The sequence below is a fragment of the Passer montanus genome, unplaced genomic scaffold (assembly GCF_014805655.1).
Source record: "Passer montanus isolate IOZ18808 unplaced genomic scaffold, ASM1480565v1 scaffold15, whole genome shotgun sequence".
Taxonomy (NCBI): domain Eukaryota; kingdom Metazoa; phylum Chordata; class Aves; order Passeriformes; family Passeridae; genus Passer; species Passer montanus.
The window spans coordinates 12,791,191-12,801,669 of NW_024362051.1; the positions used below are offsets into that span (position 1 = coordinate 12,791,191).

Consider the following 10,479-nt stretch of genomic DNA (forward strand, 5'->3'; position numbering starts at 1 on the left):
CCGTGCCTCTCTCAGCCGGGCGCTGCAGCGCTAAAGGAGATTCTTTATTTATTTCTATTTTTTTTTCTCTCCCCCGTAACCCACAAAGCCCTGAACCGCCCCCCCGCAACCTGCGGCTTTGCAGCTAAGGTTTATTTGAGCGGCTCCACGCGAGTTAAATGAATGAGCCCCACCCGGGGACAGCCCCCGCGGCCCCTTGCTTTACTTACTCCTCTCTTACTTACTCTTTGTATTTTGCAACACCTTCACCCGCGCTTGTTTTTATTGATTTTTAATTTTTTTTTTCCCAGACAGTGTTGCATTTTTTGTTTGAAAGCTTTACAAACAAACGAGAGGAAAACCCAATCGGCATTTCCCTCTGCAAAGCCAGGCAGCGGCTGCTCGGGGTCTCTCTGCTGTCAGCTGGGCTTTGCAATCACTGTGCTGCTTCAGAAATTCTGTATAAACCCCGAGCGCGGATTTCCCCTTGAGCAGTGAACTCCTGTTTTTTGGTTCCTGCCATCGGATATTGCAGAACACTAAAAACGAAACCTCCGTTCTCTCGCTTAGAGAAAAAAAAAAAATTAAATCAGCACATATTTGGTTGATGGTTTCCTCCAGGCCTGTTTATTTAATCTGACTGTGTGATAGATAGCATCAGACAGTGACTTTGTACGCATTAGGCCATTCTTTTTAGGTTTTTTTGGTGGGTTTTTTTTTGTTTCGAATGGATGAACAACCCCTCCGCCGCAAAGCTGGACAAATGCAGTGCCGCCCCTTTAAAAGAGCGGAGCTGTTTTTGAGATGTATTACTATATTAGGTGACATGGAACTTTGCATCTCTCATACCATCACCGCAATGTTGGCCAATAGAAAGCTAAAGTCACCCAAAAACTGCCTAGTCCCTCCTTCCCTGGCCTTATGGTCCGCTCCTACCTGGCGGCAGTGCACAAGGCAGGGCAACCCTCGGGAATGCTATGTGCCCCCTCCGGGAGCCCACGCTCCAGCGCTGCTCCACCTTGCCTGCTCCCCACCTACTTTTCCATGACCCTGGGCTGCGGCCGCTGTCCCTGTGTCCTCCGCAATGTTTCCTAGCCCTGTGACAACGACGCCCTTCTCGGTGAAGGATATTCTGAACCTGGAGCAGCAGCAGCAGCAGCAGCAGGGCGGCCTGGGCTCCATGGAGCTGGCCTCGCTGGCCTCCCCGTCCTGCATGCTGGCCAGCTTCAAGCAGGAGGCGTTCAGCGCCGAGCCCCCGGCCCTGCCCGACCTGCGGGACGAGCTGCCCGAGCCGCCCCCCGGCAAAGCCGCGCCCGCCTTCCCCGGCTCCTACTACGGGAAAAGCTTCGTGGAGATGGACTCGGCCAAGGAGGCCAAGGCGGACAAGAAAGGTAAAGCCAAGCGCTGCTGCGAGGGGCTCGATGGGGGTCACCCTGCGGGGCTGGGTGCTCGGCCGGGGGTCCCCAGGGCTGCGGGGAACAGGGGACAGAGCAGGGCTGTGGGGAACAGTGCGGGGCTGGGGGGGACAGAGCAGGGCTGCAGGGGGCAGGGGACACAGCAGGGCTGCGGGGGACAGGGGACAGAGCAGGGCTGCAGGGGACAGGGGACACAGCAGGGCTGCGGGGACAGGGGACAGCAGGGGACAGGGGACAGCTCGGGCTGAGCTCGGACAGCGGCAGCATCTTTACCCCGTCCCGGCCCTGCGGGAGCGGGGCTGACCCCGCCGCGGGGAGGGTCCCACCGACCCCGGCCCAGAGACCCCAGCGGGACGGGCAGAGCTGCGGGGTGACACGCGAGGCCTCGAGTTTGGACAGAAACCAGGTGACAAATGCGGCTCCTGACTCGCTTGGAGGTCGGGGTGGGTTTCAGGACGAAGCTACGAGTGGTAAATCCAGGCTGGGGCACAGGCGTGCGAGACGCAATGGGCAGCGTTGTTTTCAAACAAAAAAGAAGAAAAATTTGGTGCAGAGGTACCTAAAGATCGGGGCAGGAGCGGGTGGCCGAGGAAGAGGCCGAGGAAGAGCCAGGGCTCGCTCACGTTGTATCCTCTTTATTAAATACTTATTTATAAATTTTTTTGCACAATTTTCTCCCTCCGCTCTTTTCCTTCGCCCGTTTATTTTGCTGCAGAGCTGTGTTCCCTACACAAGAGCCTGGAGCAGGAGAAGAGAGACCTGGAAGATCCCGAGCGCCCCAGACAGAGGAAGAGGAGGAAACCTCGCGTCCTCTTTTCCCAAGCCCAAGTGTACGAACTGGAGAGAAGGTTCAAGCAGCAGAAATACCTCTCGGCCCCGGAGAGGGACCACCTAGCCAACGTCCTAAAGCTCACCTCCACGCAGGTGAAAATTTGGTTCCAGAACCGCAGGTACAAATGCAAAAGGCAGAGACAGGACCAGACGCTGGAAATGGTGGGGATCCCTCCCCCGCGGCGGATCGCCGTGCCCGTGCTGGTGCGCGATGGGAAGCCCTGCCTGGGGGAATCCTCGCCCTACAGCTCGCCCTACAATGTCAGCATCAACCCCTACAGCTACAACGCCTACCCCGCGTACAGCAACTACAACAGCCCGGCCTGCAACGCCAACTACAGCTGCAGCTACCCCTCCATGCAGCCCGTGCAGCCCTCGGCGCCCGCCAACAACTTCATGAACTTCGGCGTGGGGGACTTGAACTCCGTGCAAACGCCCATCCCGCAGGGCAACGCGGGCATCTCCACCCTGCACGGCATCCGAGCCTGGTAGAGCCAGGAGCGGGACATTGCCGGCTCAGCGGAGCATCCCGGCGGATCTCAGCAGCGTGCTGCCCACGGACGGGCTGCGTTTGGGTGGTTTTGCGGTATTTTCGTGCGGGGCCGGGCAAGCGCCGGCGGGGGATGCCCGCATTTCCCGGCCCCTCTCGCTCCCTTCCACCCCGATAATTCCCCTCCTTCCTTCCTACAAACCAGCCGGTAATTTGCGTGACTTGTTCCCAACAACACCCAGCCAAGCCCTGCAACTCCCTCCTTTTTTTTTTTTTTTTTTTTTTTTTTTAAATTTTAACTTTTACTCTATACTAATTATTATTGACATCCACATTTAATTTTTGCACTTCCCGTACGGTCCCCGCTGTTCGGTCAGTTCCGCACCCCCAGGTGTCCCTCGCGAGGCTGGGCAGGGATGAGGACAGACAGACTCCCGAGGGACACAGACACTCCGGCCCGCCAGGTCCCGTAGGGTTCTGCACTAAAACGTGATTTAGCGTGGAAATGCACTGTCCGCCCCTTGGAACGTGTTGCCCTTTGCTGTACAAGCTGACGGAGATCAGCGAGTTGTCATTAAAGAGAGTGGCTGAACCTGGACTCCCTGGCGTTCTTGCGCATCCCGGGGGGCTCGGGGCCGCCCCCGGAGCCTTTCCCTGCCGGTCCCCCCGGGTTTGTGGCACCCTCCCGTGCGCTCCGCATTCCCGTTTGGCCGCCTGCAAACGGTGTTTGTATTTTAAGGAGTTTTTAGAATTATTTTAAAGCGGATTTTCGAGCTCCCAGCGCGGCTAAGCACAGACCCGTGTCCCCGGGCTGGGATCGGGGCCGGTCCCATCGTTCCCAGTCTCCGGGAGCGCGGAGAGGATTTATTATTCCCTGCACAGAAATCACTGCAAGGAGAGGCACCGACACCACAAGTCATAACCCAAAGCCCCCAAACTGCCCCCAGCCCATCCGCGGGAGGTTCCACAGCCCCTGCAGATCCTGTCCCCATGGGGAGGGGCTCGAGTGACGCCCTGCCTGTCCCCAAATGCCCAGGGACAGCGAGCGGGGCTCCCCAGCGCCCGGCTCCTGCCTCTCCTCTGCCGCAGCCCCAGCCCCTCGGCCGCTTTTACGGTAGTCGCTATCAAATGTCAATTATTGGGAGTGAGAAACAACAAACATTGTAATTCAGCGCAGTCACAACATCCTCTGAGAGTGTCTGAGGCTGTCCGGCCGGTGACAGGGCGATTAGGGGGACCTGCAACCCCTCCTGCCCCGGCCCTATCGGCCCCATCAGTAAACAGGGATGGAGACAGGGTGGCTGTGGCCCTGGGACAGAGGATGAAAGGCTGCCGGGGAATGGGAGCTGCCTGCAGCCTCTCTCCCCCGTTCCCAGCCCCCGAGGGAGGATTGCACAGATAAGGAGCCCCCAGTTCCCTCCAACCCCTGCCAGGGGAGCCCTGGGCGCTGCCCACCAAGCCCCTAATGCCGAGGGCAGGGCAGACACCTGTCTGGGGCTCAGGGCTGGGCAAAGAGGGACCTTCAGCCTCGTCCCGAGGGGAATCTGCCTCGGGGGCTCGCCCCACAGAGCCACAGGCAGGTGGGGGCTGTGACAAAGGGGACACGACTCTGCCAGCCCGAAGCAGGGGGACAGGGCACCTGGGCAGGCCAGGAGGGAGCAAAGGCCACTTCCCCTCGTTTGGAAGCATCCCCAGGGCTCCACGAGGGCTTTGCCTTAGGAGGACACAGGATCCAGGTGGATCCAGCAGAGGAATTGGGAAATGCCCTGCCTGAAGAGAGCCAAGGTGTCCCAAGAACTCCGGGAAAAGAGGCTGGAGTGGGGCAGGGGAAAGCTGGTTTGAACTGGTGAGTGGTCACAGTTTGGGGTCACAGTTTGCCTGAGCTGTCAATGGTCACAGTGGTGCCACCGTGCCACTCCTGCTGTCACACTGCAGAGCCTGGCCAGGGGCAGAGCACACAGGGAGCCCTCAGAAGGACAAGTCCCGAGTTAACAGGGGAGCAGGCATTGAGAGTGAGCTAAAACTTAAACTTTTAGAAACCAGCCCTAAGCAGGGCCCTTATTTAAGTGAGCAAACAAGATAGACAGCAGTGAAACTTCAGAAAAAGCCACAGGAAAAAGTTACTCCCCACATCAACACAGAGCCCTTCTCACACACTCCCCACATCCTTTCCCTTCCTCAGACGCTGTTATTTTCTCCAAACATGCTTATTTTCCTCCCATAACAACTCAGAGCTACAGCTATCGAGAAATCTGACTGTCCTGTGGGATTTTCCCTGCTGTGGCTGCTCTGGGCACCAGCTTTGGGTCTGATTTCCAGGGCTGCACTGTGCTCAGTCTCAGCAGGGATGAATGTCCCGCAGCTCCCACACTCCCCTCCTCCCCAGGCTCCCTGTTCCTGCGGGAATTCCATCAGCAGCAGATGCAGGGCAGGGGAGCACGGGGTTTGGAGCAGCAGCCGGAGCCTTGGAGCCGGCTCAGGAAGCGATTTAGGAGCGGACACGAGCACAGCTGGCTGGGGCACAGCAGCCTCGGTTAAAGACCTTCCATTAGCTGGATGAATGGGAAGTGCAAGGAGATACAGGAGGAATGACCCGATGCCTCAGGTTTGAGCTTTTTTATTTTTCAGGTTCTGTGCTGCTTTAGTGTGTGGGGCTGGGTTCACATCAGGGGATGGTGAGCTCTCTGCACAGAGCAGGGACACAAAACAATTCCTGCTCCAGCTGGGCACCAAGGACAAATGATCCAAATCTCAGCCCAGGAGCACAAACCCCGTGGGCTGCAGAGAGAAAAACAAGGATGGGACTGCAGGGGCTGCAGCTGGGGTTGGACACTGAACTGCAATGTGCACATGGAGCAGAGCTGAGCCCAGGGAGAGACCCCGGGACAGGTTATCCATTTTGGGACCATTTTGGTTTGCGCTGCCCAAGGTGGATCCATTAAAGCCTCTTAATCAATCCCCACTTTATTTTTAGCTCCATCTAGTCTCTGTTCTAGCTCAGCCTTCCCAAGGCATCAGAACCCCCAGCACCGACCCCGGCCCAGGGGCTCCCTGTGCTCCCAGACCCCATTTCTCCTGTTCCTGCACTCATTTCCAGCTGCAGCTCCACACCAGCCCAGCCCACAGGGTCAGGCGGGGGCAAAAGGAGCCCCAGGCCTGGGAGAGCACCGGGGCTGTGCCTCTGAGCCCAGCCCTCCGAAAGGCTCCGAAAAACCGCACGAAGCAAACCCGACCTGGTCCTGCCTGAGCCTGAAGTGTTTCCCATCCCTAGAGCAGCGCTAAAACCTGTGCCTAGGAAAGGCTGATCCAGGGGGAAGTGCAGGATCCTGGAGTTTCCCCAGGGAACCTGAAATTAGGGATCCTCCAGTGCCCGGGGGCAGGCTAAGGGGTGTAGGGAGAGCTTTTAATAAGGTTTGCACTTGGATTTGATCTCGTTCTTCCCTCGGTTTTTTTTTGTTTTGTTTTTTGTTGTTGTTGTTGTTTTGTTTGGTTGATTGGTTTTTGGGTTTTTTTGGGGGGATTAAAAAAATGCCAGCCAGGCACTGGCATTCACGTTCAAACCCAGCTTTGTTTTTTTGTTGTTTTTTTTTTTTTTTTTAATTCAGTGTCCCAGCTCCACCTGAAGGTGACAGGGTGAGAGCAGCTCAGTCTTCTCGAGACAAACTGCACACGGCAAGTTTATCCAAACCCTTTGGAATTCACAGAATTTGTACAGGAACACGTTGTCAGCTGTAAGGGACTGATACCAAATCCCTTGCCTGTGGCAGTTTTGTAGGAACTGAAGTAATTGTTGTTCCCAAAAAACACCCGTGCGGTTCCTGGAGTGCCAGAATTTTATTCCTTAGGTTCAAGGAGGTTTCAGGTCGGAAGTTATTCTCTGGAGCCCGAAAACAAGATAGGGTCCTGGCAGGAATTAAGTGTTTCGGTGTTCCTGAGAAGCTCGGCAGGAAAACAACAGATCAACAACCCTCTGTCCCCGGCCCCTAATTCATCTCACTGACACCGGTTTAGATCAGTATCAGCAGTAAGTGATTTCTTGTTAATGGGGATTATTAAGAAGAATCAACACCTTTAAAACGCCACTCCCGAGCGAGAAAGGGATGGGCTTTCAGGCTGGAGTCTGATTTTTCATTCCTGGGTGGTTTGTTATTGCCCAAAACGCGAAATTAACGCTCAAGTTTGACGCAGAGAAGGGAAGCAGAGGTTTCTCCCAGCAGATTTGTGAAAGTTCATCAATCAAGGTTCAGCAAAGTGACACAGAACACATCACTTGAAGCTCTCTCCCTGTCTCCTGCAGTCATTTTAAACGCTGCCACTCCAGCGTTTCCTGCAGCAAAAAAAGACCCATTTGGAGCCAGGATCATCCCGAGCAGCCCCTCAGGCACATCTCCCCCTGCCCTGCACACACCGAGGAAAAATGGGTGATTTCCTCTGCTTCTCATGAAGGAGCTGCTGGAACCTCAAATGAAACAGAAATTATTCCAATGGAGGCTAGATGAATATGCTGAGACAGAAAATAAACTTTTCCCAGTGAGTACCCAGGAAGAGAAATTCACATTAGAAGAGAAAAGCATTTTTAAACCAGCTCTGTGTGTGAGCAGCTGGAGCGCTGACCCCACTGATGTAACACATCCCTTAACTCATCCCTGCTCAAAATAACATTTTTTGGTGTCAGCAAAGAGTCACGATCAAGCAGCTAAATCACAGGTCCGAGCCAGATTGGGCATTTTTCCCAGCCCATTAGAGAGGGGCATCGTGCTGGCAGCAGGTTCAGCTCAGTGCCCACCGTCAGCACTCCAGGGGTTCTCCTACAAAACTTGGGGACTTCACTCAATACCTACTCGGTTTGGAGGGCTGGAAAAATAAATCGTCCTTAAAAAACAAAACAAACAAACAAAAATACATCAAAGCACAATACACAAAAAATACACCCAAAAAAGGCAAAAAAAAAAAACCACAACAAAACAAAACAACCAAAAAAAAAAACCCAAAAACAACCCAAAACCCCCCAAACAAACAAAAAGAAACAAACCCAAAAAACCCCACAAACCCTTGTGAATGGGAATCAATCTTTACATGGTCAAAATAATTTTATTTCTTAGAGTTGGCTAAGATTAATTGATCTTGGGGGACATGCTGGAGCTAAATTATTACTTGTGGACATGGGTAAGCTGAAGGCATGAAAAACTGCTGTGGAGTGGGCAAGGTCAGGAGTTAACAGGCTCAAATGGGGGGAAAAGAAAAGCAGATTTGTTGAGTATCTAAAATTCTGTGAACTGCTCTCAAAACTAGTTAGTAGGACACAAACAATTTAGAGTTTTAGCCCTAGAACCAGCAAATCTGGTTGTTGAACAGGTTATTTCCTCCCACAGTTCAAAACACCTGCTCTCACATTCTCCAGGGGTTCTGGGCCTTTGGAGCAGGTTTGGGGCTCTCTGCTGCCACAAGAACACACCAGAGTTTATTTTAGCACAGCAGATGTTTCCTAAGTAGACTGCATTGTCCTCCAGCAGAAGCTTGGGAATAATCACAGTACTGACTCCTAGAGATTGTCCCCGGGTGCCGTTTTCCTGGCCCAGGATGTTTCTGTACCCAGAGCAGAAGAAAAGCTGCTGTCAGAGCAGTGGAGGAGCAGCACACAGACATGGGCAGTGCTGGCTGGGAGCAAGAGGAACCATTCACAAACAGGTCACCAAAACCAATTCATACTCATTTCAGTCAAATAAACAAGTTTCTTACATTTTTAAGCACAAAAAAAAAAAAAAATCAGGATGAAAACTGCAAACCTAACGGTGCTGAGGAGATAATTCATGTTCTTTCAAAGGAGGAGAATTTCAATCTCACTCGACTCCAGGTCTGCTGTGCTGCTTTGTGCAGCATCACTGCTGCTCCCTGTCTGAGCAGCCCTAGAGGCAGGAGCAGCTCCAGATCCAGCCTGCAGTCACACACTTCGCTTTAATCCACTGCAGCCTCCCCAGGGACAGGGGCAGGGCTGGGGGAGCCACTCTGCTCGTGCCTGGCAGCTCCCGTGCCAGGCTCCAGGGTCCTCCTGGTGTTTATTTCTGGTCCTGAGGGTTAGAGGTGTTTTCCTGTTTGTTCTGGGTTTTATTTGAGCTCCACCAGCCCAGGAAACGATCCCTGTGCATCCTTGGGGATTGCAGGAGGCCCCATCCTGGAGCCACGGACGCCCAGCCCTGCTCAGAATGCAGGTTCAGCACTGCTGTCCTTAGGAACAGCCTTTTCCAAGAAATGCCAAAAAAAATGCTTTATTTAGGCATAATTCTGAAGAAATTCAAGCATAATTGCTGCCATAAAAAGAGATGCTCAACCCTATCTGCCATCCAACACTCATGTGTCCATCTGGGATCAAAAATTCCCCTTTTACATGCACATAGAGAAAAATTAACTTAAAACCCCCTCAAAACCAGTGGGAGCTGCTGATTATTGGCTTTTCTGAGCTGAGGGCCAGAGGTGACCATTTGCCTGGTTAGACACCAATTTAGAGCCCCCCAATATTTCACCTTGAGAACAGAAACCTAAATAACTTCTTATACAATGAGGCATTCAAACTTTTCCACTCAAGTCCTCATTACCTTCAGCATTTCACTTTTGTACACACAAAGATTATTTCCCATGCAACCAGGTGAACATAAAAACTCAGTATTTACCAAAAATCCCAAAAATAAGAGCACACGAGAGGATCACCCCCCATGCAGCACGTGGAAAAAGAGGAACAGCTGTAGGTTAATTTCTAAATATCCTTTTCAATTTTCTTCCTTCCCTGACCACGTTTGTGGTCACACACACCCTGTGTGCCTCAATATTCTGGCTGTGAAAACGCTGAGCTCTGCCCCTTTGATCAGCTCCCGCAGAGCCCTTTCATGTCCTGCTGTCTTCATTAGCTCAGGTTTTAATTGCCGGGCACAGACAGGTGGTGCAAGGTCAGGGCAGGAGCTGACGGATGGCTCTGGGCAGTGCCTGTGCAGATGACAGCCACCAAACCCCTGGCCTTGGGCTGGGATCAGCAGGGCACCGACAGCATCCCACAGCTGCAGCCACCCGGGCCCTGCCAGCCAGGATTTCCTGCCACACTTCCCCACTTAGGGGTTAAAACCTCATTCTGATGAGGTTTTCTAAGCCACACACACACAGAGTTGTTGATCTGAGCACCACCAGCCCTGCCAGCTCCTGGCACCAGCACTGCACCCCAAAACATCCAGAACAAAACATCCCTCAGGTAAAGGCAGGGGTCAGGTCCAGACTGAGCACAGGTGGCTGGGAATGGAGAGGCCATTTCAGCAATTAATTCCCATTTACCCATTAATTAAATAACTCCATTTTGTTATTAAGACCACAAATTTTGCAGATTCTGGTGTGTGCCTTCAAAACTCCCTAGCCCAATGCTTTCAAAAATCTTCTTTGAGATAATTCTTTGGTTTTATCAACCAAGATAACAACATCCCATTCACTTCTCAGGGGGATGCAAGGAGAGGAGGCTCAAAATCAGCTGAGAGAAAAGTGTGAGCTTCAGGTCTTCATTCTGTACTTTTATTTTTTCCTTAAATACAGAATCGATAACTGAATTTTTTTTTGGTTTTTTTGAGTCACTGACATTTTGTGGAAAACTTCTTGGGGGGGAAAAACAAATAAAAATCAGTCTGGGAAAATCCAGCTCTGCAGAGTGCTTGCCATTGCTGCAGCATCCACTGCTTGTTGTTTTGTGGGGTTTTTTTGGGTAAACTCGAGAGTTTTGAGGTCTTGAAA

General features: G+C 52.7%; 1 protein-coding gene across 1 annotated transcript; it reads left to right on the forward strand.

Moving 5' to 3' along the window:
• The first annotated feature begins 686 nt into the window (after positions 1-686).
• NKX2-5 (NK2 homeobox 5) lies at positions 687-3,014 on the forward strand. The gene is made up of 2 exons (XM_039701544.1): positions 687-1,370; positions 2,110-3,014. The coding sequence occupies exons 1-2, from the start codon at positions 1,064-1,066 to the stop codon at positions 2,715-2,717; spliced, it is 915 nt and encodes a 304-aa protein (XP_039557478.1). The 5' UTR covers positions 687-1,063; the 3' UTR covers positions 2,718-3,014.
• Positions 3,015-10,479: the final 7,465 nt, after the last annotated feature.